The 27,669-nt window shown below is 36.2% G+C and overlaps 1 protein-coding gene across 2 annotated transcripts in view; it reads left to right on the top strand.

Moving 5' to 3' along the window:
* Nucleotides 1-27,669, top strand: part of LOC134669631 (small conductance calcium-activated potassium channel protein) — a 99,405-nt gene that overhangs the window by 64,319 nt on the left and 7,417 nt on the right. The window contains exons 3-9 of one of the 2 annotated variants that reach the window (XM_063527294.1): nucleotides 14,923-15,125; nucleotides 19,513-19,642; nucleotides 20,345-20,440; nucleotides 22,875-23,048; nucleotides 24,285-24,308; nucleotides 25,176-25,318; nucleotides 25,870-25,974. In XM_063527294.1, the coding sequence (XP_063383364.1) occupies nucleotides 14,923-15,125; nucleotides 19,513-19,642; nucleotides 20,345-20,440; nucleotides 22,875-23,048; nucleotides 24,285-24,308; nucleotides 25,176-25,318; nucleotides 25,870-25,974 (875 nt within the window). The remainder of the gene's footprint in view (nucleotides 1-14,922; nucleotides 15,126-19,512; nucleotides 19,643-20,344; nucleotides 20,441-22,874; nucleotides 23,049-24,284; nucleotides 24,309-25,175; nucleotides 25,319-25,869; nucleotides 25,975-27,669) is intronic. The other variant, XM_063527295.1, reaches the window with a different exon arrangement.

Below are 27,669 nucleotides of genomic sequence, written 5' to 3'. Positions count from 1 at the left end.
CCTCATGAATGTGCTAACATCGATTCTTTTAATAAACTCGCACATTATCAACTCACTCTAATTTTAGAATGAAATAAATCATGGACAAAGTATATGTACTTGATTTATGTAATATTATGGACTACGTCCAATAATAATACTTCGCTAGTACAATAGCTTCGAGGATCGTAAACCCTTGCGTAAATCGTATCGGAAATATAAGTTAAACCTCCAAATGACAATTGGGATTCCGAATTTGGTAGTTTAAGTAGAGTGAGTACTTAGAAGCTTAGGTATACTATGCAACGAGATGATCATCAAACAGGTAGGTAAGTACTCGGTATAAACCGTGTTATCAAATAAAAGTCAGTGACAAAGGAGAGTTTGTGATATTTCACATTAATTAACACGTATAAATTACAATTCATATCGAATAAATATTTAGTTACAAACGAGAAGTCGAGGCAAAATTTTCCACATTCATTGCGTCGAGAGCTCCGCCTTTACAGCGTTGAGGTTATATTTGCCCCACTTTAATAGTGAAGAGGCTATCTTTACTCCACATTAATTGTGTCGAGAACTCCGCTTTAACAGCGTTGAAGGTAAATTTGCCCCACTTTAATAGTGAAGAGGCCATCTTTACTCCACATTATTGTGTCGAGAGCTCCGCTTTAACAGCGTTGAGGCTAAATTTGCCCCACTTTAATAGTGACGAGGCTATCTTTACTCCACATTAATTGTGTTGAGAACTCCGCTTTAACAGCGTTGAGGGTAATTTTGCCCCACTTTAATAGTGATGAGGCTATTTTTACGCCACAGCCATTGTGTAGAGAGCTCCGCTTTCACAGCGTCGAGGTTAAATTCGCCCCGCATTAATAGTGACGAGGCTATCCTTACTCCACTTTTACTGTGTTGAAGATTTATGATGATTATTGCGTAATATCAAAAACTACATAATAATGGCTGACTCGCTCTTCGATTGCTTCGGTCATTTGGTTCATCGGTCGCTTCGCTCTTCGGATGCTACGCTCTTCGGTCGCTTCGCCCTTCGGATGATACGCTCTTCAGTCGCTTCGCTCTTCAGTCGCTTCGCTCTTCGGATGATACGCTCTTCAGTCGCTTCGCTCTTCGGATGATACGCTCTTCAGTCGCTTCGCCCTTCGATCACTTCGTTCTTCGGTCTTTACGCTCTTCGGTATGTTTGTTCTGCAGACGCTTTGATCGTTATAAAATGAGTCAAAGATATATAACGTTGCTCCACTGTAACAGTGTTGATGCCAATGTAATGTACTTGTCATAGTCTGTATCCAGACCTTTAAGTTGACTCCACTTTAATAGTGATGATGTGGCTACGTATACTGGCTTACGTATGTGAAATACAGAGGAGACTTTAGTTACGTTGAAGCAATTTAATTTGTGTTAATGCAGCCTAAAATCCTATTAAAAAAAAAAAAAAAAAAAAAGTACACAAACAGTGCTGTATGACGAGTGAACAATATATGGAAAGAGATATAACCCTTTAACCGATTTTACATTCAAATTATTATACACATCACGACGTTGTGTTCCAAGCTTCAAACAGCATCTTTGACCTGCAGTCAAATATATACCATCTCAACGAGCCCGATTTACCTACTCGTAACAAATCCAGTACGATTTGCTTATTACGATTTGGTTATCTCAGCTCTAAACTTCAGGGGACCGTCGCCGCAACTATCAGGGGCTGCGCCGTGGTTGATGCATATATCCCACGACGCGAAATCAACGCTGGAATCCTCAGTTGAAAACCAATATGCACAATTGTACAGCCATGCAACCAGAGTTAAATGCTGTTACATGAGCCGCCATCGCTAAATAGCTAGATTGACAATCGCAATAAAGGATTGATCATCCTTAAACAATAATAAAATTAAATATTGTCATTAATTTAAATGCACTAGGTTGTCATATTGTCTTGCTGTACAGTTATAATAGGGTATTTTTCCTACTACTACTACTACTACTACTACTACTACAAATCCGTTACCTTTTTAGAACTGTCTAAACGATTTGCTAATATGGAATTTATATGAAACATTAGATCGTGACGTCACGGTCAACTCACCTACTTTTTATATTTCTATCCAATTTATTAACTTGTGTTTCTAAAAATAACTCCTATCTGTGTATTTCATGCATGGTGTAAAATAATTTATTTTAAATACTTACAGTATACATATAATACCCTATTGAAAGCTACGTAACACGAGAAAGCTTAAACAGTGATTGTTGGTTGTGTATCACAAGAATACTGTGCACGCTGCACAGTATAATTGTTACTTTTAAAAAAGGTTACTGTAAGTTACTCCTTGAATGATAAATTTCAAGTAAATGTCTTATATATCGTCCACAAATATATCATACCTTAAGTCCTAACTATATACCTAAACTACAAGCGCCCAAAGTTTGCTTGCCACTTGTATCACGTGTAGTCGTCATCGGTCATATACGTAAAGAAAGACGAGTTATTTATTAATAAAGGTAGTCTATTATATACATTATTTAGCTATTTACATATCGTTTGAGAATGTGACTGTCTCATTTCAATCAAAGAAAGAGAAAATCATACTATCTTTGTCTTACACTAGTACTAGCACCCAAAAGAAGAGGATGAGTATAGTTTTCCTGTTACTGACTGACAAATTGGTTTGACTAACTACTTATATAAATCTATAATTTGAAGCTGAATTATAAATGAAAATTTGAAAAATTATAAGTTTCAAAACAGCACCTACAGGCTTATCTAGGCTTATCTTAATTGTCCGGACTTAGTCTAAAAGTATAGAAACTTGATTTCTATGACAACCTTGCAATGAAGAAAAATCTTCTTTACCCACATTTAAAGGCTGTGTATAGAAGAGGGTATTTATTTTTGTATTGGATATTCATTGCAAAGTGTCATAAAGTTATATGTTATTCTACTTGTCAATACTCAAAAAGACATGCATTCATAGATTAATCATAACGCATAAAATAATTACATCCAGTGAGTGGTTGGTAAAATCTAAATGATACGTGGCTTATTTATATGTATACGTGTCTGACAGAAAACAACCTAAACCGTTGTAGTAATTATAATCTTGAAAATTAAAACAATGTATATCTTAGTAAAATTTAAATTGAAATTCCAATAATGTAATGGGAATAAAGTGCAATAAAAATTGGTTCAGAGCTAAAGATTGGACACACATTTCAACGGTCTACATAAGCAAAGGCAAAATTACATAAACAACAGTTATAATCATAATTTTATGAAGTTGTTTTTTAAAGTCTATCAATAGGTATTACAATAACTTCAAAGAAAGTTTTATACTTTATTATTTTCTACTTTCACCAAAAAGAAATATAAAAGGTACCTAATTTTACCCGTTAATTAATGACGCTTATCATTATAATAGACAATGCTATACTTATATAAAATTACATTTGCAGGTAGATATATCCTACTAAATTGTGAGCTGAAATCAGTAATATCAGTAACGGTATACGTAACTTACTGATTTGATATCGATATTTCATTTTATTTTCGCAGCTGTATTTAGATACAAGGCTCTGAACATCTGCTTGTAAATTATATTTGTTGTCTTGGATTTGGATAGGAAGTATAATTAATAATCAAACGAACTTACCTGTGAAGTTTGATTACAATTATACGAGTATCCAAATCCAAGACAACAAATTCCCGCCCCCCAACCCCGAAAATTAAAATAAAATAGTCTCTGTTCATAACACAAAAAAGATCCACTCTGAAATAATCACGGGTATCCGAGGAGCGGGGTTAGAGTGGGATGGCGGGGGATGATGACGTAGTGAGGGAGAGGAACAGCGCGAACTTGTTTTTTAAATATTATATCTCTAAAATGTGTGACAAGGACGGCATGATTCCATGTACTGCTGCTTGTAAATTATATTTGTTGTCTTGGATTTGGATACTCGTATAATTGTAATCAAACTTCTCAGGTAAGTTCGTTTGATTATTAATTATAATTCATTTAGGTTCATTATGATGTGTTCACTAGAACAAAAATGTTTGTAGTTCAACGCGGAATAGATCAAATATGCACTGCAATTAGCTTTGTTCAGTTGCCAATGAATACAAAATGCAGTTGTGGTATTGCGTAACAGTTTGTTCGATTTTTTTGTTTCCCATTATAAACTTTTTTAAGTCCATTGTGACCTGTTACTTAATTTAGAATGAACAATGCTAGTCAAGCTTAACGACTTTGAGTAGATTTAAATTCGACAATGTAAAATCAAGGCACCATTTTACTTTAAATACGGAAGATCGACCTGTAAAGTAGTAGGGAGTAAAAAATTAAGGGGCACCTCGAGAGTGTTGCCATGCAGTGTTTAGCATTTTTTTTTAATAAGAGGCATTGAAAACGGTGCCACTGCCAACGGGATTCAACGGCTCATACGGAACGGAATACAAAGTATTAAGAAATTTCTGCTCTAGTGAAACAATATCACGTAATTTCTAGAGAGCAAACCTTTCTTCAGTTGTTACAAATGTCGTTTGACCGTGCGCTGGCTGGGCGCCAGAAATTTGTTAGTCTTTTTGCCAAATCAGGAGAGAAATTTGTCAAGTGTTTTTCTTGTTTTATTATTTTTTACAATTTTCAATTGAACTCGTGAATTTTTTTATAGGATTGTATTAAGGATGGTTAATTTATTTATTAAATTATTATTTAACATATTAAATACGTTTTTAGGGTTCCATACCCCAAAATAAGATAAGGGAATCCTTAATAAGATAATATTTTCCGTTCTTCTCGCGGGTTTGTTTTAGTGAAATTAATTAAGATTTTTTTTTCAGTACCAAGAGTTCAATGTAATGATACTAAGTAAATGTATATGATGAATAACAGAAAAAAATACTTGATATTATGTTACATCTACGACGAAGCTTGATATTGTAAGCTATATAAATAAAATATTTGGCTACAAACTTTAAAACCAACTTATACTCATACCTACCTATATTCTTTGTAACCCAGCTGCATTTATTTGTTTCCCCTGTTTCATCAAGCTAAATTCACATTAGCATCGTTATTCAGCCAGTGAAACCTGCGGCGCCGCTATCATTGAACGAATTACCGTTCCATACGTGTTCACTGTAACACTTGCTTGCACTGAATCCATTGAATGCGTCCGATGTCGGTTAGCTTCCTGAGCTGATAAATGATGACGTATTGCTTGAATTGTACGCTCACGGAATTCGTTTTAGCTTTACAGCGTGTTCGCATTGTTCGACTACTAAAAAGAAGCATAAAATTAATAAGTACCTGAAGTAAAAAAAGTAAAAATTGCGTTTTTTTTTACGTTTAATTATTGTTACTTGTTTTTTTTTTTTAAGTTGTTAAATAGAAACTGACAATGCAAAAATAAAAGAAGTTGATGCGACTTTGTTTTCAAAGGACATTCGACATCGGATATCGGATCGGACAATTTGAAAACGCTCTTATATGTAGAAAACTTTAGTCATTGTCTACTATTTCTTTATACCGGGTGTGGCCTGTAACACGAGCAAATAATTTAAACATATATTGTACTCCTCAAATGGTGACACTTTTGTTCAAAAACTTTTGAATGTTATGAAGCATTTAGACTCCCTATTTTTCATACAAAATAAATATTATCTTCAATGGACGCCATCGCCACGCCATATCATTGTGATTGACGTTGCTTGTCACGCCTTAAACATGAGAAAATTCGCAATTATAATACATTGCGTCTTAGAATAAACTTTAAAGTGTATTAAAAACCAAACCACAAGTTATTTTTAAAAGTCGCTGAACAAATGTTGATCAGTATGAGGAGTACAGCCTACAGTTAAATTTTTTGCTCATATTACAAGCCACACCCGGTATGATACAGTCCTATATATATGATATATAGCTAAATTCCAAGTTCCATAAAAAAAAATTGAAGATATTAGGGAAGTTAAATGTATAAAGTTAGGGGACTTGAGCTTAAATTAATTTTTACAATAACTATTTTAGCCGAAGCTTTGATTACGAAATTACAAAAGTTAATCTAATTTCATAACTACTTAAATTGTATTGCGATAACCCCTACTGCATAGAAATTTGTTTGCAGGACGGGCCAGTTATCTCAACAGCTAACTATACTATTTGGTAATTCCACACACAATATGTGCCCATAAAATACCTCGCAATTTATCTATGAGTAGATAACTACTATCGCCAGTTTCGAATTGATGGCTACCACTTTACAGCCGCAGCAAACCAGTGGCAGTCAAGAGGCTATAAACAACTTCCGGAAGCTGATTCAAATTTAGCAATGTGTTATGGGTTTGAGCTGGTTTTGACACAACCTTGACCAAAATCATAACAAAATCTTAAATTGGAATCGGGCTCTAGGCTTATTCAAGTGAAGGATAACTCATTTTATCGAAATTCTCTGTTTAACCAAATTAAAAATGGCATATTCTGGACATAATTTAGTGTCATTAACATTAACATAATAAACTTCTTAAATATAAGTCTTTATAAAAAAAATCAGAAAAGTAGTGATATTAAGCTTTTTAATTAAATTAGTTTGAATACATATTTCTTTTTAATGCAAATGGGTATATGTAAAATTATAAAGAAATCTATTATTTAATACAATATGATCATATTAAGCTAGTTTTATAACACATTAAACTGTCGCGTTTTGCATAGTTAATGGCTAGTTTTTGTATACACGCTATATAGTTTTTTATCAGGGACCATAATTTTATAACCGCAACGCAGACTTCGTCAGGTAAACACAAACTCACAATCAGCTACAGGGTACGTCACAAAATAATACAGCGGTAAAATCTGCAACAGGCTTCGTCAACTTACTTACTCTAAAAATACATAACTATACACTAAAAACCCCACAAACATAAAAAACACCTCGCCTTCTAACTCTCCGCCAGCAGGCAGAGTGCCCAGCAGGCTGGCCGCATTTCCCCGTTGAATGGCGATGCTAATTCTCTGGCTGATATTAAGTGAAGTAGTGCGTCACACAATTTCCTATCATAGTTTACGATTTATCTTGGGTATGAGACGAACGCTATCGGACATTATTTGCCAGTTGATTTATGATGGCTACTCCGCGCTACCATAATATCCCTAAAAGGACGTATGTATATAATAAAAATAAGCCACTTACCTCGTTCTAGATTAGAAGAATATGTTTTCCGGATGATACACGGCCACTCAGAGACAGAAATATTTTTTGTTGAACGGGTTACGAAGTGTACATAACAAGTGATTTATATTTTTAGTATTACGCATAACAGGTTTATAAAAATACTTAAGAATAACATTATAACGGTAGTTTGTTTTAAGAATTTTAATCAGTTGATTCGGTTGAAGAAACATAATTTGCATCGTTCTCTGGAACAACTTGTGTGTCGTGCAAATGATATTTATTTCATTTGCAATTTTACTGGCTTAAGGTGACAGTCCATTTCCATCGACAGCTGCACTAGTACTGTTCATTTTACTATTGAAATTAACAATGACAGCGACGCGTTCAGTACCGGTAGTGCAGCTGCGGTTAGAAATGGAATGTTACCATTATCGTTGTTGTAGTTAATATTCAAATTAGTTTTATGTCAACATCAATATTAGCGATTGAAACAACTCTCCGAAAGTATGTGCCATCATTAATTATTTTCTATCGCTTCAGTAGGGTCAAGGAGGGAACAGTGGCGAAATTAGAGCGATTGGGCCGCTGTTCGAGCTGAGCCATTGTGTCCGCCTTGACCGGCGTTCTAAAGTATTTCACAGTGTATTTATTCTACACGCAGAGACTTACGAGTATGCTTATATTTATCTTAAGCTATGACTACGCGTCAAAAGTATTTATTGATCATTATATAAATAATGATAAATAAAAGTATTTATTTATCATTATCTAAATTATGTTAAATAAATACTTTTGGCGCGTAGTCTGATTCGTTACTTTTGATTCTGACTGTATTTATCCCATTCGTACTAATCGCAATGCATAGTAGTCAATTTCTAGAATTAAATAAAAAAATTGTATTGTAGTAAAGTGGAAAGCTAACACACCGTGATATTGCATACCTACAAAACCGTGAACATCGATCCATCATCCCAGAGAGGGTTGTAGTTTTGATATATGTTTGTTCACATGGACGTGGATCGATCGTATCACTCGTAGTTATAACGCGTCGCTAGGTATATTTATTGACCACAGAAATATGAACAATTTTTAGGGTTCCGTACCCAAAGGTAAAACGGGACCCTATTACTAAGACTCTGCTGTCCGTCCGTCCGTCCGTCCGTCTGTCACCAGGCTGTATCTCATGAACCGTGATAGCTAGACAGTTGAAATTTTCACAGATGATGTATTTCTGTTGCCGCTATAACAATAAATACTAAAAACAGAATAAAATAAAGATTTAAGTGGGGCTCCCATACAACAAACGTGATTTTTGACCGAAGTTAAGCAACGTTGGGCGGGGTCAGTACTTGGATGGGTGACCGTTTTTTTTTTTGCCATGCATTATGGTACGGAACCCTTCGTGCGCGAGTCCGACTCGCACTTGCCCGGTTTTTTTTTATATTGAATAGAATAGAATATTTTTTTATTCGTAAACACACACTCACCTGTGTGAGTGAAAAGATATGCATAGAAAAAACATAGTGAAAAATAAAGTGTCACGAAATGATACTTTCAAAATGTTTTAGCACATGGTTTGTTGATATATCAGCGATTATCAACGTGCAGCTGTTCAAATCTCTAAAGTTATGTTTCTATCAGTCCTTTGGGAGTAAGTAATAAATACATACGGCTTTAGCTCTAAGTCTTTATCCTTTAACACAGTTACTTATATATCTTTCTGTCTCAGACGTCGACCAATTTGCAAGTTATTTACTTATTTATTGTAAATTACTTAAATATTTTATTGTAACAAAACAAGAAGGAAGAGCAAATCCATTACTCAAGCTCCGTTGTAGGCAGATTAATGTGTTAATAACTTAAGAAATCGAAGTTTCTTAATTCAAAGAGTACTGACTAAACCCTTAAGTCTGAAACTAAAGACCAATCAGGATTATTTGTTTGGGGATTGCAAAGTTTGGAAACAATCCACGTTGCTCGGAGTGACTGCTTCCTGCTTTTGAGGTGTTTTTCAAATTCAAATTGAGTCAATTGTCCCTTTTGTTAGAAAGATTAAATTCTTACCTACCCGGGTAGTGATCGAAACTTTAACCGGTCTTTTGCGAGAACAAATTTAAATAAAAGACATGAATTTAGTATTAAATTACTTATAAGTAATGCAATATACCGCACTTTTCGGTCGTCAATCGTCAATACGATAAATAAGTTTGATATAAATTGAGAAATTTATCTAAGGTTCATTATACCCTATTTATTACTAAACATAGCTCAGCAATATTATCAAAGTTAAAATTTATGTAATCAAGAAATAAAATAACTTATTTTTATCATAATAAACTTGTAATTGGACCCGGGTATGTCCTTAAACTACGTCCAAGACCACCGGTGGACGGGCAGCAGCGTCCCTCAAATTCGGTGTACTCGACTGCGATCGCCAACCCGCCTGCCAAGCGTGGCGATTATGGCATTCACCCCCCATCATGATGAGCACAATAAAACCACGGCCCCGAGGTTCCGGCGACCCCCGGTGCTCTGGCTATGGTAGCGGTCAGGGCATTAGCGGGGTCAGGGGTGCTAAGAATCTCCGGTAAAGATCCGGCTACCCGCCCCGACGACGACTGGCCCTGGTAACACACAACATACGCACTATGAGGACTGACGAAAAGATCTGCGAGCTGGAAGAGGAACTGAGCAGGTTACACTGGGACATTGTAGGGTTATGCGAAGTCCGTAGAGAGGGGGAGGACACGACAACCCTGAAGTCTGGTAACTTGCTCTACCACCGGGAGGGCGACCAACAGTCCCAAGGTGGTGTCGGGTTTCTCGTTCACAAGTCCCTCGTAAACAACATAATAACCATCGACAGTGTGTCGAGCAGGGTGGTATACCTAATACTCAGAATATCCAAAAGATATTCGCTGAAGGTCATTCAGGTATACGCACCGACCTCGTCACACTCCGATGATGAAGTAGAAGCTATGTATGAGGACGTAAGTAGGGCCATACATACTTCTAAAACCTACTTTACTGTTGTTATGGGGGACTTCAACGCAAAGTTGGGCAAGAGAAGCGGGGATGAGTTGAGAGTGGGGCAATTTGGGTATGGGCAACGGAACCCTAGGGGTCAGAGGCTGGCCGACTTTCTGGAGAGAGAGGAACTCTTCATGATGAACTCTTTCTTCCAGAAGCCGCCTCACAGGAAATGGACCTGGTTGAGTCCTGACGGTTCCACGAGAAACGAGATAGACTTCATCATGACCGACAAGAAACGGATATTCAGTGATGTCTCTGTGATCAACAGGGTAAAGACCGGTAGTGATCACCGAATCGTAAGAGGCACACTGAATATCAATATTAAACTTCAGGTCCAGCCTGATGAAGTCTACGCTCCGACCTACTCGAGCCCATGTTCAAAACCCCGAAAGCTTTCAACTCGAGCTCTCTAACCGCTTTGCTTGCCTAGAGAACTTGGCTTCAGTGGACGAAATCAACGACGGGCTAGTGGAAACTGTCCACACAGTAGGGTCTAAGTTTTTTAGACCCCGCCGTAAAGATAGACCTCAGAAATTGACCGAGCAAACCTTAAACCTCATGGCTGAACGACGCTCGCTACAGTTGCAGTCTCCCGATGACGCGGAGTCATATAGGCAGCTCAATAGACGTATATCTAAGTCCTTGCGACATGATCTGCGTCTCTTTAATACTAACCGTATTAAAGAGACTATTGAGCGAAACCAAGGCTCCAAAGTGTTCGCAAAAGACAAGTCTATTGGGCAAAGCCAGCTGACAAAGTTGAAACGGGAAGATGGCAGCATAGCGTCGAGCAAAGCGGAGGTTTTAGGTGAGATCGAGAGGTTCTATGGACAGTTATACACTTCGATCGCAAAGCCCGTTGACAGCTTGGTAGGAGATCCAAGAGCCAAGCTGTCCCGACATTATACCGAAGACATCCCGGACATCAGTCTGTACGAGATTAGGATGGCCCTGAAGCAGCTTAAGAACAACAAGGCGCCGGGCAAAGACGGAATCACTTCAGAGCTTCTGAGAGCGGGTGGAACACCGGTACTTAAAGTCCTCCAGAAGCTCTTTAATTCCGTCTTGTCCGAGGGCATAACGCCTGAAACATGGAATAGAGGCGAGGTGGTGCTGTTCTTCAAAAAAGGTGATAACAACCTATTGAAGAACTACAGACCCATCACGCTTCTGAGCCATGTCTATAAGCTGTTTTCAAGGGTCATCACGAACCGTCTCGAACACAGACTTCATGACTTCCAGCCTCCCGAACAAGCCGGTTTCCGAAAAGGCTATAGTACCATAGACCACATCCATACGCTGCGGCAAGTTATACAGAAGACCGAAGAGTATAACTTGCCATTATGCTTAGCGTTTGTGGACTATGAGAAAGCCTTCGATTCGGTGGAAACATGGGCGGTGCTTGAGTCTCTTCAGCGATGCCATATTGACTATCGGTACATCGAAGTGTTGAAGTGTTTGTATAGTAACGCCACCATGTCGGTCCGAGTACAGGAGCAGAGCACGAGGGCGATTCCATTGCGAAGAGGCGTAAGGCAGGGAGACGTTATCTCTCCGAAACTGTTTACTGCCGTAATGGAAGACGCCTTCAAGCTCCTGGAATGGGAAGGACTTGGCATCAACATCAACGGCGAATACATCACTCACCTTCGGTTTGCCGACGATATCGTAGTCATGGCAAAGTCGATGGAGGAACTCAGCATGATGCTCGATGACCTCAACCGAGTTTCACAACGGGTGGGCTTGAAAATGAACATGGACAAGACGAAACTTATGTCAAATGCCAATGTTGTGCCCATCCCAGTCTCTGTTGGGAACTCGGTACTCGAAGTTGTTGACTCGTACATCTACCTAGGACAAGTAGTCCAATTAGGTAGGTCCAACTTCGAGAAAGAGGTCAACCGCCGAATCCAACTTGGTTGGGCAGCGTTCGGGAAACTACGTAATGTCTTTTCGTCCGACATACCTCAGTGCCTCAAGACGAAAGTCTTTAATCAATGTGTGTTACCAGTGATGACTTACGGCTCCGAAACGTGGTCTTTCACTATCGGCCTCATCTCAAAACTCAAAGTCGCTCAACGAGCTATGGAGAGGGCTATGCTCGGAGTTTCACTACGTGATCGAATCAGAAATGAGGAGATCCGTAGACGAACTAAAGTCACCGACATAGCCCACCGGATTAGCAAGCTGAAGTGGCAATGGGCAGGCCACATTGCACGCAGAGAAGATGGCCGATGGGGTCGAAAAGTGCTCGAGTGGAGACCACGGACTAGCAAGCGCAGCGTAGGACGTCCACCCACAAGATGGACAGACGATCTTGTTAAGGTCGCCGGAAGACGCTGGATGCGGGTCGCTTCCAACCGGCACGTATGGAGGTCCAAGGGGGAGGCCTATGTTCAGCAGTGGACGTCTTATGGCTGAGATGATGATGATGAAACTTGTAATTATTTAAGAACCCGATTGACGAATATTGATATTTGATACCGATCACTTCCATAAATAACGCAAAACGGCATCTTACTCGTTTATACTCAATATCCGTCAGTTGTTTTAGTTCACAATAGCACCTTCCCTTTTTGCTACTACAACCATTATTATTCTGTTAGTAAAACCCTTGAAAGGTCGCCATAAATGAACAAGGGTTTTACTAAAATTTCTAAATGGAGAGAACATTTCCCAATTGACTGGCCTTGAGAACTGAAGTGGGAAGAAATCGTGACAAACTGACATTTTTGTGAAGCATCCATTGGATTGGATTGATATTTTGTATCGTTATTATTTCAGAGTTGTTGTTGATGAGTTCCCAAGATCGTGATGTAGTAATTTTAGGAGTAAGTACGTAGTTGATTTAAGAATATGTGCTCCACATTCCGGCGCCTTTCATGGGCAGTAAAAGTTATATCCGATAATACGATAATATTAAGAGTCTGGATCTTATTAAGGATCATTGCTACACTAGGTCCTATCTGGTGTATAGTTAAAAATAAGAATGAAGTTTTTTAATTGAAACAATATTTTATTCGGCACTATTATATTTAGTACCTAATTGTGTGTGTTTTTTGTGTAAATAATATTCAGGAATTTAATTGGAAAGCGAATCATAGAAACGAATAAATCCCGCATATTTTATTTCTTTCATCGATTCCTAGATTTTAAACCGTGTAAGTTTATAGGTACCTAAAGCCTTTTTCATTTATCACATGTAAAGTTTTCTTTAATTACTTATACAGGGTGTTTGGGTACATCGTTTGCCAAATTAAAACGGCAGATAGTGATTTGCTATCTTCTCATGCCTAGAAAATAAATTGGCCATGGATTTTTTTACTAATGCGCAAGTAAAAATTAGAAATTTACGAAAAACTGGCATAGAGCTGAAAAAAAAACGTGCGCAAAATTAAAAATTTCTAGGCCTGGGAAGATAGCAAATGACTCAACCTATCTGCCGTTTTAATTTGGCAAACGATGTACCAGACACTCTGTATAGTAGATGTAGAAAATTATTTGAGTTATCTCATAGATGTAGCGTCATAGTTATATGCCTTAGTAGTAGAAACACTCTGATAGTAGAAATGGTTAAGCTACTTACTTCATTTTTAATTACTTAACTACTTACAACGTTTAATAGGAAAGGGATGGCAGTTTTAAAATGACAATACTGAGAATTTTATTGCAATAGGTACTTTATTTCTGAGTAGGTACAAACAACAACAGTTCTACCTATCTGTATAACTGTGGACCTTATTACAAAAGTCATAAGTCATACTGAGTGAACGTTTCGAAAATATACTTATATATGATCTTATTGTCAGTGTTTTAGAAGCGTACATAAGTATACATCAATGCAAGAGATTATAATATAGGTACTTCACAAATCCCTAGTAATGGTACTTGTTACCTGTTGTACCTAGACGTAATTATATATGCAATCCTTCTTAGCATTAAACCCTTTTGTGAGACATTTCAAAACTTGGCTCTAAGATTATGCTGCATGAGAGCCTTAGGTGGATTCTTTAAGGTGGATAAGTTATAATCTTATTTTCCACTCCCATTTAGTAGATACTTTTCAACAACAACTTTCAACATTCAGTCGGATTATCAACACTAGTTTATCATCATCATAATTTAAGGGCATGGCTCTTGTCGGTGGAGTATGCGCCAGTTTTCGCGGTCCTCAGCCAGGTTCTAGTTTAGTTCATCATTGAATTAAGAACGTGAAAGCTTTTATTCAGTCATTTGAATTAAAAAATCATTCATGCCAAAACGTAACGTCGATTTCACATACATTTTTTGTTCCGTTGTTAAAATTATCCTAAATGTAAATACGGGCAGGCAGGGCAGGCTCCAGAGAAAGACTTTCCCCCTTATTCATAAACGTTTACTAAAGTTGACAAGCCGATAATAATCGTTTGTCCCTTTCCGACGTATTGGTATGATGGAAAGGGACAAACGATTATTATCGGCTTGTCAACTTTAGTAAACGTTTATGAATAAGAGTGACATTCCATTTCAAACTGCAGCTGCAATACTGTTCATTTTACTATAGAAACGCGTCGCTGTCATTGTCAATTTCCATAGAAAATGAACAGTATTGCAGCTGCAGTTGGAAATGGAATGTCACTTTAGGGGGGTTTGAATTTCCGATACGGATATCAGCTGTAATGCACCCTGTCTGTTTTAAGCTTTAATACGAATTCTAAAATAAAAATGAATGCTTAATCGTTTCAGCTGCGGAAGCCGGTGTCGACGCTCTCGATCCCCGGCGCGATGAAGGCGTACTCCGGCGGGCGGGACGCGTCCACCGAGGAGGCTGGGGTGGCGCTCGTTGGCGTGCACAGCGAGTACCCACGCTTCGGCGAGGAGCGGGCGCTCGGCGGCGGCACCTACAAGGGCGGGGGGGCGGCTAAGCACAAACCTAACATAGGATATAGGTTAGTACACACTTCCATGTAACTTTTAATTAAAAAGCGCGGTTTTCTGTCTTACAACAAAATTAAAATAAGTTTTTGGCAAACATTTCATTTTTGGTAAGTACAAGCTTTTCTCGCTGACTGTACTTTTCTTACGACAGACAACTAATACTCATCGAGACAATTCTAAAAACCCCTAACACAATTAGGTTGCGTTGTTTCATCACAGAGTTCCTATGGCCACCTCCTGTCTCCATCATCAGATCAGCTCGATGGTACCATAATGGGGTCCCTTTGTTTCCCATAAAGTTTTAAGTCATAATGTATTGTTTGTCATATTATCGTTAGTCATAAAACTGAAACCGTTAACTTTTCAGGATTTTCGTAAGGTTATGCTGTAGATAGGTTAGGTTAGGTTAGGTTTGTTTTATGGCAAACCTGAAAAGTTACGCGTTTCTGAGAAAAACCAATTATGACTAACGAAAATTCGGACAAACAATACATTATGACTTAAAACTATTTGGGAAACAATAGAGACCCTACCATAATATTGCATTGTCATCCGATTTATACATGCATGCAAAATTTCAGCTCAATCGGAAACCGGGAAGTGGATCAAATTTAATTTGCAAGATTTGATTACCGACAGACAGACAACGGACAGGTGAAGCTAAATAAAAGCTTGTAAAAATAAGAACAACGGGTTGCACTCCGGGAGTGGCGGCAGAAGTGAAAACTCAATGACATTGTAACAGTTTTTCGATCAGGTCAAGTGTCCGTCTTATGAATTTTCAATTTGTCGAATCTGTCGGTCACGTGACCAGTCGCGAGTTTAATATTTTTCCCCATCATAAAAAGTGCACAGCGCCGCTGAAGAAGGTTTCACTTTTAAAAAATATACATTATATCGGCCTTCAGGTAACTCGCAAGTCGCGCGGGCCAATAATAAGTGCGTATTAAGCAAAACAACTGAACTTAAGTAATAAAGATACTCCTAAAAATAATTTTGCTGTTACTCACTGACCTGTTGGCCGGTGTAACACTTAAGGTGATAGTCCATTTCCAACGACAGCTGCATTACTGTTCATTTTACTATGGAAATTGACAATGACAGCGACGCGTTCAGTACCGGTAGTGCAGCTGCGGTTAGAAATGGAATGTTACCATTAGTCCGCAAGTCCCAATTTTAACTAAAATAAAAATACTACTCGACTGTATTCTGAACCAGCATTTAAAACACTGCCTACTCACTTGTATTTCTACGCCGAAGAGGCAGAATATGAGTCCCAATATTTGTGTAAGTAGTAAATAACAAAATATTTTCTGTTATTCAAAAATGTATTTAAGTGAGATGCCTCATGACAAGAATCGCAGTACTATCACATGCACCAATCAGCGCAAGCAATCGTACCATAGATCAAAACATTAACATATTTTAAAATAATAATACCGCTCCTGATTGCTCACAAGCCTTTAATTATGCAAAGGGGTGTCGTTTGTGAAACAACTTAGAGAACTTATGAAAAAAAAACAACGAGTTGCACTCCGGAAGTGCCGACCGAAGTGAAAACTCAATGACTAGTCCAAAATGTCTGCAGCACTATGTATTAATTGACCCATCCTCTTTTCTATTGAAAAACTTTAGTTCCGAAATTGCTGGCCAGTGAGCTTAAATTTGTAGCGTTAATTGTTTAAAATTCGAATACAAATTGTAATGTTACCTTGCAGGCCTCGCATCTAAATATATTTGGTCATGATATTTTGAGTTTTATTCACCAGTACTAGAGTTCACTTTTATTTGCGATTTCATCAAGATGTAGCTTTATTGAATTATATTTGAGTGATATAAAGAATGTAACTGTGAGATCCTAGCATTTCAGCCCGTACAAGATTAGAACATTGAGCTTTATTGCTTAATATAAAAGTCCAGTATTAAATAATTGACCTGATTACGATACGTTATGACTAAAGTTCTTTGGTGAATAACATTGTCCGTGACACATGACTGACATGACGTCAGAGTTACGTTACGCGTTACGCTGAATCGAGTTTATCATTTTTTCCCCACCTCAAAAAGTGCTCAGCGCCGCTAAAGAAGTTTTCACTTCAATAATTTGGTAGTTTTTCTGCAAATAATGTATTTTACGTGATAATAGTACCTATCAACAACAATAATTAGTAAAATACTAATGAAAGTTTAATTATTACTTTCCACGTGCTACGAAACTCGATTAGCAGTTAATAACAAAATTAATAGTTTACTCACAGCGGCTAGCATAGATATTGACTTTTTATGCTTCAGTTAGAGGCAAACTGCCGATTGTTTTAATAATGACTTCGACCTTGGGCGAACGAAAATAACTTGCATCGGGGACGCATCGATTTCTCCGTCTGTGGAATTATTAAAGAACTAGAAAGACTAATATGCATTTAGGTATCATTACATTGTCCGTATGATATTAAGACGAAACAGGAGCTGAGTTTTAAATATTTTAGGTAAATATACCCGTCTCGCTAACGGAAGCGGCTCCTAAAACTAGTGCGATAAGGACAAGGCGAAAAATCCTGCGTAAAAATCTCAAAAATCGAGGTTTCGTACTCGACTGTTTCCTCCTCCAAAACCTAAGCAATCGTAACTAAATTTGGAAATCTAAATGATTATAAAATTATCTGTGTTGGGCCGTTTTGCTTTTTGGGCTAGTTGATATCAGTTTTGAATACGACGCCTCATTGCGGCATAGTCAATTAGGCCATTTGGGCCATTTTTGAAGGGCTCTAGCGCCTTAAAAAAAATATATCAAAAATAGCAAAACGGTCTACAAAGATTTTGACAATATTAATCTGTGTTGAAAAAATCATTGCTCTATCATCAAAATCCACGGAGGAAACAGTCGAGTACGTTTGTTTGGAGAAATGACCACTCCTGTTGGCTCTTAATTTCCTAATCAATAATGAAATAAGAAAATGTGCATATTTATGTATCATTACATTGTGGGTATGATATTAATTCCTCAATAATGAAATATGCATTTCAGGTACCATTACATTATGGGTATGATATTAATTCCCTAATCAATAATGAAATAAGATTATGCGAACAATAAGAATAAGTTCATAATTTAAACGGCTTCCTAACCTAGTTGGCAGTGGCCCTGTCTACAATATAATATATATTTTAAGTATTCATTCATTCATTTTAAGGATTCATTATTATGCGCAATAAGTGTTATGCTTTTTATTATTATGCCTGTTCAATTTTACAAGTATGAACAATTACGTTTTGCCAAATCTGTTATGCGAATTCACGCGCGACATAATATGTCGGTGGCCCGGTTTCCATTTTTCTCGCCTCGAATTCCATAACGTCCAATGTGAACGTCGGACCAAAATGTTATTTTGAAATAACGGTAGGTAATAATAATCAACGCATTCCCTTTCCTATAAAGTGACTAGTATTTTTATTAAATAAAGTCGAATTATACGATTGTAATTTTTAGAGTTCCGTACCCAAAGGGTAAAACGGGACCCTATTACTTAGACTTCGCTGTCCGTCCGTCCGTCCGTCCGTCCGTCTGTCTGTCACCAGGCTGTATGTCACGAACCGTGATAGCTAGACAGTTGAAATTTTCAGATGATGTATTTCTGTTGCCGCTATAACAACAAATACTAAAAACAGAATAAAATAAAGATTTAAGTGGGGCTCCCATACAGCAAACGTGATTTTTGACCAAAGTTAAGCAACGTCGGGCGTGGTCAGTACTTGGATGGGTGACCGTTTTCTTTTTGCATTTTTTTCCGTATTTTTTTGCTTTATGGTACGGAACCCTTCGTGCGCGAGTCCGACTCGCACTTGCCCGGTTTTTTCATCAGTCAAAGCCTTTTTTGACATCTGACTTTTTCCATAGTTTTGCATTTCAAATGTCTCCAATGCAGACATATTATTGTGAGGTGTGTATCTGTAGATATGACTGTGGCTATAATTTTAATAACAAAACTACGTTTTGGAATTTAACATGAGACCTTATGCCTAAAATATTTGATGAGTAGATGTAAGAATGAATGAATGAATGAATGAAATGAATAACATACAAAAATAAAAAAAGTTTTACGACTAAATTTACTTGCCTATTCAAGGCAAAAAGATAAATAAAAAAAATGGTTGAAATAGCTTACATATTTTATGACATATTGACATACAAAAGTAAATTTTGATTTAACTCTCCTCTACTCGTAAAGTTATGGAATTCGAGGCAAGTTTAAATCACAGACTGCAAACTCTGTCCGCGACGCGTTGTCAATGCGGACGTGTCTCAGCACTCTGTGCTTGAAAATAGAGACTTCAGCTCACGAAACGAAACGAAAACGTATAACTAATAGTTAACTTTACAAATTCTGTTTCTTATTTCAGATTAGGTAGGCGAAAGGCGTTATTCGAAAAGCGAAAACGAATAAGTGACTACGCGCTAGTGATGGGGATGTTCGGTATTATAATTATGGTTATAGAAAATGAACTCTCAAGTGCCGGTGTTTATACAAAGGTAATACTAATACTTACAATCTTATTTTTAAATACTAGAGACTGTTATAAGTAAATATAGAACGTACTCATAGCAATACAAAAAAAAACCTATATCGCGAAATAGGGTAACTTTTATAGTTCTTTTTTATAGCTCGTTCAATAGTTATTGCAGTGCGTCTAATAACACACCTTATTTTTAACTATGTATGTAGTAGAATGGATCTAGATAGGTATCTATGTACAATAGCACAGTCGAGTGGCTTTATTTTACCTAAAATAGAAACTCATTTTACTATAAGTATAAGAATGTCATACCAGGTGTGGCCTATAATACGAGCAATCTCGTAAATTAAACTGTAGGCTCTACTCCTCAAACGGACCAAAATTTACTCGGGAACTTTTAAAAATTACTTGTGTTTTGATTTTCAATACACTTTAAAGTTTATTTTATTTTATTATGTCTAAAGCGTGGCAAGCAACGTCAATTACAATGATGTTATCGTATATTTCAATATACGATAAATATTTCCAATATTTATTTTGTATGAAAAATAGGAAGTCTAAATAATTCTTAATTTTTAAGAGTATTAATCTATCTAAACTCGTAATTTAACTAATGTTTTAATTATTTGCTCGTTACGGGCCACACCCGGTATTCTAACGTTTAACCGTTTTTAAATATGTGTGATAATACTTACTAATTATAATAAATCGATTTCAGGCATCAATATATTCGCAGGCGTTAAAGACGCTTATATCAATGTCAACTGTGATCTTACTTGGCCTAATCGTCGCGTATCACGCTTTAGAAGTACAGGTAAGTCTTAAAATAGTACCTAATATAATAATTATACAAATTTTTCTACTCTTGTACTTTTATTTGTCATTTAAAGGGTCGTGCACACACCTTTAAAACCCTACCTTATAGTTGTCAAGACAAATCTTTAGTTTATTCACCAAAAAAGAATTTGTGCATACACGCAGTATTTTTTTGACGATTTTACGATACTTCGTGTAATGACCACTTAAAAAATATTGAATGAAATACAGTGTTGCCAACCTTATTTTAAATGTCATCTCAGACAAATAAGTGAACCATAGACATTGTTTTTTTAATTTTATTCATTCATTCATACATTCTAGGGTGATTCACTTTTGTATGGAGAAAAAAAAGTTGTGATATTTTTCCTGACTTTGCTCACCAATGGAGTCTCCCCACACAAAAAACTATATATTTCAATTTTCAAAAGAATCGAATAACGTTTAGAGGTTGCACAAGTTGAAAAGGTAGAGTGAGAACCCCATACATTGCGTGAAAATGAACTATGTTCTAAAATGACAAAATATACTGGTCTGATACTGAAATCGAATGAGAAAACTGAATTTTGCATCTAAAACACGATAAAAGCACTTTTCCTTTGGAAACAGGTGGAAAAACTGAAAAACCTTAATTAGAACATTTATGGAGTAACCAAAATCCAAGTTTACTACTAATTTTAAAATTTATTTATATGTAGAAGGTTCAGTATCACACTACTCTCCGCTTTGATGGTAGCCGCTTAGACCATTTTCTACCCTCCGATGTAGAGTCGTTGGTTATTTGAAAAATCTTTGTTGGTGTTGTGCAACCTCTAAATGTCGACCGATATTCATTTTTTTTAACGTATAATATTTTTTTTATCAGTTAGAACAAGAATTCGAGCAAAGTCAGGTGAAAATCGAAAATTCGGAAAAATGAAACACCCTAATACATTCTTTTCCCGCCCATACTACCCATTTTTGCTACTTCTTGATAGAAAAAGTATTGTATGCAATGTTGTTTAACTGAGTCAAAAAATATTTTTGACCTCTCTTAATAAACGGTTGCATAAAATACTATTTTGTGATTGGAAAAAATAGGAATATAAATTTCACGATTTTTTTTTGTCATGATTTGACTACAACCAGCGCCATATTTTTTAAACCTTTACCCCGGGAGGTAACTCATGCGCTAACGCACTTAACAGGTTTGGTTAAGGCTGTAAAGCTTGTAAACTTTGAAGTAAATAGGTTGGTTTATTGACTTTGTCACAGTTGCGATGGTTAAATTCGCGGTAAATGACGGATGGTTAGCTAGCGGAATTGGTAACGCGTTAACCGGAAATAAAAAGAGGTGGGTTCGAATTCCACGTTAGCCAGAGTTGATTATCGATAATATTTTCATTGTGATTGACATTTATTTATGTATACACTGTAATGATGTTTATAGACTGTAATGTGGTACATTCCACAATAAAAGAAAAGAAAAAATAAACAACGGGTTGCACTCCGGGAGTGCCGACAGAAGTGAAAACTCAAAGACTAGTCCAAAATGTCAGCAGCACTATGTATAATTTTATTGACCCATCCTCCTTTCTATTGAAAAACTTTAGTTCCGTAATTGCTGGCCAGTGAGCTTGAATTTGTAGCGTTCATTGTTTAAAATTCGAATAGAAATTGTAAAGTTACCTTGCCGACCTCGCATCTAAATATGTATATTTGGTCATGATATTTTGAGTTTTATTCACCAGTGATAGAGTTTACTTTTATTAGCGATTTCATCAAGATGTACCTATAGCTTTATGGAATTATATTGGAGTGATATAAAGTTAGAATGTAACTGTGAGATCCTCGTATTTCAGCCCGTACAAGATTAGAACATTGAGCTTTATTACTTAATATAAAAGTTCAGTTTTACATAATTGACCTGATTATGTTACGTTATGACTAAAGTTCTTTGGTGAATAACATTGTCCGTCACCCATGACGTCACCGTTACGCGTTAGGGTAACATTCCATTTCTAACCGCAGCTGCATTACTGTCAATTTTACTATGGAAATTGATAATGACAGCGACGCGTTCAGTACCGGTAGTGCAGCTGCGGTTAGAAATGGAATGTTACCATTACGCGTTACGTCTCGTGTTTATAATTTTTTCCCCACCTCAAAAAGTTCTCAGCGCCGCTAAAGAAGTTTTCACTTCAAAAATAATGTATAGGAGCATTCCACGGGCTGTCCCGTACAAACGTATTTTATTTCCTGAGTTACGGCATTTAAAGCAGGCGATAATTTTTCTGTGCATATTTTTGACCATTTGTCATAGAAAAGGAAACTCTTATACATGCAAAACTTCATTAAATTCACGCTTGTACGGGACAAACGGTAGACAATTTCAAGGAATGCTCCTTTAAGAGAAATATCTTTGCTAAACATGTATTTATTTATAATTACAGTTATTTATGATAGACAACTGCGCTGACGACTGGCGAATAGCTATGACGTGGCAGCGGATAGCGCAGATTGCACTAGAACTAGCCATTTGTGCCGTCCACCCGATCCCGGGGCAGTACACCTTCACTTGGACGACGAAACTGGCCAACAAAGGAGGCGTTATAGGCGTTGAAGTTGTAAGTATTTTATTAATATTTTTTTTAGTATAAACCATAAGGCACAGAGGAAATTTATGTAAAAAGAAACGGAAAAAAAACTTAAAGTCCAGATGAGACGCACTGGAACTCTATTGTTTCCCATGAAGTTTTAAGTCATAATGTATCGATTGTCCGCATTTTCTTTAGTTATAATTTGTTTGGTTCAAAAAGCGCAACTTTCAGGTTTGCCATAAAACAAACCTAACCTATAGGATAACCTTACGAAAACTTGAAAAATTGACGGTTTTAGTTTAAAGACTAATGATAATAATTATGACAAACAATACATACATTATGTCTTAAAACTTTATGTGAAACAAAGGGGGTCCCAGTATGTCTTGGCGATACCATAAAATTTCACTTTGTGTCTCTAATTTGACTATTGCAATCGAATGTCTGACTTGTAGTCTTTGAAATATGTTTCTTTTTTTATATCTCTATTTATTGGATACGATTAAATGTGTTTGTTATTGAGTAGGTTTAAATCATTCTACTTTATCAATAACATCTGGCGTTTCGCTGAGTTCAGCTGTTCAGTTTTTAAAATTAAATATTCTAACTATCCACTCGATTTTATTTTTTAACACCTCACTTCAAGTTAATACTTTTTATAAGCATACTTAATGGTGTCCAATAACTTGTACTTTTGAATTTGCTAAATTTTATAATATGTTAAAATTTATCATTGTGATTTGTCCCAAGTAGTATAATACCGATGGTTTTCGTAAAAAGTAACAATTGGTTTTGTAATTATTCATTCATAGTTTCCTAAAATTGGTACCTACGTATGTATTTGAGTAACTTTACACTTAGTTTTTAGCTTTGAATAGTTTTAGTATTCATCTCACATGGAAAATAGATTTCTTGTAGTTATATTCAACAAATGGTGAGTTTGCAATAGCACCTTCAATATGCTTTGAATTATTTATTTGCATTTTTGTCATTAATCGTGTATAAATTATGCGATTTTCTGCTGGTATGCTTTCATTTTGCCTGACAAGTTTTTGCTACATATTTTATTTGGTATGCACTCACATTTCTATACTTTTTATAATCTTATCTGTAGCTATACATATATGAAATAAATATATATATGTGTACAATAATAGTAAAGTGCATCATTGATATAATTAGCAAAAAGTTATTTGGCAAAACGAAAGGCTCCGATGGTGCTACATATACGTATCTGATATTTCCTTTCATTTTCTCCCATAGGGCACAATGTATAAGCAAATTCAGGTCTGTATTAAATCAAAGTTACAGTTGACAGTGATGTTAGCGGCGATGTGTGATGGCATGTTAATGTCGATAATGACGTCAGTTGTATTCGTCCTTTTTAAAATGTATTCATGTTTTCCTAATTGTCCACCTGCATTTCTATAATTAGACATTATCAATGGAATCACAATAGAAAAATAAAACAACTGATATACTGATATAGAGAAGTCGTGACCACACTGTTTTTTGTCTGTGGTGTGATTTTTTCCATGTGTGCGTTTTGTTTGAGGTATATGTAAACAACACTGACTCGGACTTGCCTCAAACTTTAAATGTGTGGTTCGTTCTTTACTTCTTCACCTTGAACACGGTTTTAGCACTTGTACTGTTCCAGTTATGATCACATGAATCAAAATTTAGAAGAGCAAGTTTATACGTAAAACAATTTAAAATTGAGAATTGTAACTCAATAGAAACAGTTTGTGCATGTTTCCAGATAGTCGCTAGTCTCAAAACTTGTAATCAATTATAATGTTACTGTTGCTGAATTGTTAGCCTTTTTAGGGTTCCGTACCCAAAGGGTAAAACGGGACCCTATTACTAATTTTGATTTGATTTTATAGGTACTTAATAAAATAGATAGGTTTCTAGAGATCAGTATGTACTTTAAGTAACCAGATGTTTCCAGTAAATTTTTAAATATTTTTCATCGTAGTAAATAAAATACCTGAATGAAAGCCGAAACAGCTAAAATAAGTGTTACCCTCCATACAACTTTAGTTCAAAATAAGAAATTGTTCAAAAATATATTTGAAAATATTGAACGACCTTTACAACCCTTTTTTCTGCACAAATGATGCTTCAAAATCTTTTTATTTCTGATTTCAGGTACCGTACGACGTGACACTGTCGCTGCCTATGTTCTTTCGGCTATATCTTATATGCAGGGTCATGCTTCTTCATAGTAAATTATTTACGGATGCTTCGTCGCGAAGTATAGGAGCCTTAAACAGAATTAATTTTAACACAAGGTGAGTTGTAGGTAGTGGTCGTGTTCTTATTTCATGTATTACCTACCTATCATTTATTTTTCGTTACCGATATTAACAACCTGTGCTATAAATAAAGTCCGTCTAAGGCCCACTTGCAACATCCCACTAACCCGGAGTTAAGCGGTTAAATCGTTAACCTAGTGTCAAATTGTACTGGTAAACATGGCAACTCTAGGTTTAACTGGTTAACCCCGGGTTAGTGGAATGGTGCAAGTGAGCCTAAAAAAACTCAATTTGACGTGATAAATAAGTGCTACAATACGAGTTAATATCATATTTTCATATAAATTTGATATTAATAGTGACAATTCCCATTTTGTTAATGCAAAGTCTTTGCAGAGTTGGTCTAACTGTAAGATATTTTATGTATATAGATTTACTTTTTTAAATTCTATTTTGTTTGATATCTTAATAATTAAAAATGGATGGATGTCATTTGTTTATCGAAGAAGAAAAAATGTAGTTAATACTCGGTGCTGATTTATATTAATTAATATATTATAATTATATATTAACGTCAATGTTTACAGGTTTGTCTTGAAGACACTTATGACCATTTGCCCCGGAACGGTGTTACTAGTTTTTATGGTTTCCCTTTGGATAATTGCAAGCTGGACATTAAGACAATGTGAAAGGTTAGTATCAAATACAAAGATGTGTGTTTAATTGTTTACTTGGTGACGTATGTAGTTGGAACCAACATGCAGTTTGTCGGCAACTTTTAAATAAGATATAAGCTGAACATTTTTTCTTTCTTTCGCCATCAGTATTGTCGCTTTCATTATTTTTAGTATGATACAGTTTGTAGCCTTGTACACCTATTCCGTTACAGTAATAACGGAATCCACCGGTATTGCCTATAAGGACATGCTATCGCTTTTGTGCTGTGGTATCGTATTTATTGTTTTTGTGCTTAATTTATCCACTGTCTGTTTTGTTGTCGGTATCTGTTTACATTTTTGCGGAATATTGTATGTAGCGAAGCCAGGTTCATTACCATCACAAGACAAGAGTTTGACTTTGATTAATCAATTATAGCTTTAATAAGGTACAAGACACATCTGCTATATATCTGTTTATATGTTAGCTAGACACAAAGCAAGTGTTGGCCGCACTTTCAAAAATGTCGTAAACACATTGTAGTGTCGTCACATGAAAACAATGCACTATCACTTTTATATGTAAAACAACTACAAACACACAATATATAATGAAAATTTTGCTACATTTTAACTACCTGAGAAGTTATAAAATAAATAATTTGAACACATGGAAACTGTAGCGCACTAGCTCAAGTTAGAGCTTGAACCCTCGTCAAGAAGCACCAAATCATTGCACCTATCTCACAATCATTATCAAACCACGTTCGTTTATCTATCATCTAAAATCAATTGGTATTTCAAAATTATTCTTCCATTATTACATATCTTCCTTCTATCTTTACCAAGTCTATTGGTTGTCTATATTTGTGTCCCTTTACATCAAAATGTAACAAAATTTTATTCACGCATGGCTAAAAATATTTGTTAAATTTCGAACCCCAATAAATGTTTAGTCTGCACGCTGTACGTATGCGGTATTAGTAAATATTTGTGTAGTAATCAATATTTGTCGTCATTCAATGGGCATGCAAAATTAATTAAAAGACATAGCATTGATACTTGGGTATATTCATCACATAATTCATTAAGTAATGGTTTGTCAATGGTGGAATTTTGAAACATAACTTTGAATTACTTAGTTTGGCCACCAAATTGTCTTTATTATAAAAATATAAGTAATTAAGATTATCGTGGCAGTACAATCGGTTATCCTGTGGTTCTTGTCGGGCGTTTTGGCTCTCAGGTTCCATGACGAAGACCATGCCAATTTGCTAAACTCAATGTGGCTGACAGCTATAACCTTCCTCTGTGTGGGGTACGGCGACATTGTGCCCAACACTTACTGCGGTCGCGGCATTACCCTCACCTGCGGTATGGTGGTATGTATCAAATACAGCAATTTACGCGTGACAAAACACTGGTTTTGCGAGTTTATTTTTTAGTTTATTACGTATCACGTGTTTTCTAGCCAACGCAAGACTTGGACTTGCATTGTGTAGAAAGTGCTAAAAAGGTAAAGGTGAGCCATTTTATACAATATTTTAATGTCACAATCAACTTAACAATCAAAGTCAAACTCTTTAATACTAAAAACCTGCGCGGTTTAATACCTCACTTCTTTTTACGTTCAATGAAAATGGTTATGCTTAGGCCGGCTTGCAAGAAACGCTTAGGTCTGTTACTTTAACAATGTAGGTATAAACATTTCGTTCAGACAGATTTATTGAC

This window comes from Cydia fagiglandana, chromosome 12 (genome assembly GCF_963556715.1).
Source record: "Cydia fagiglandana chromosome 12, ilCydFagi1.1, whole genome shotgun sequence".
Lineage (NCBI taxonomy): Eukaryota > Metazoa > Arthropoda > Insecta > Lepidoptera > Tortricidae > Cydia > Cydia fagiglandana.
The sequence above is the reverse complement of the archived record's forward strand: the minus strand, read 5'-3'. Positions and strand labels throughout refer to the sequence as shown.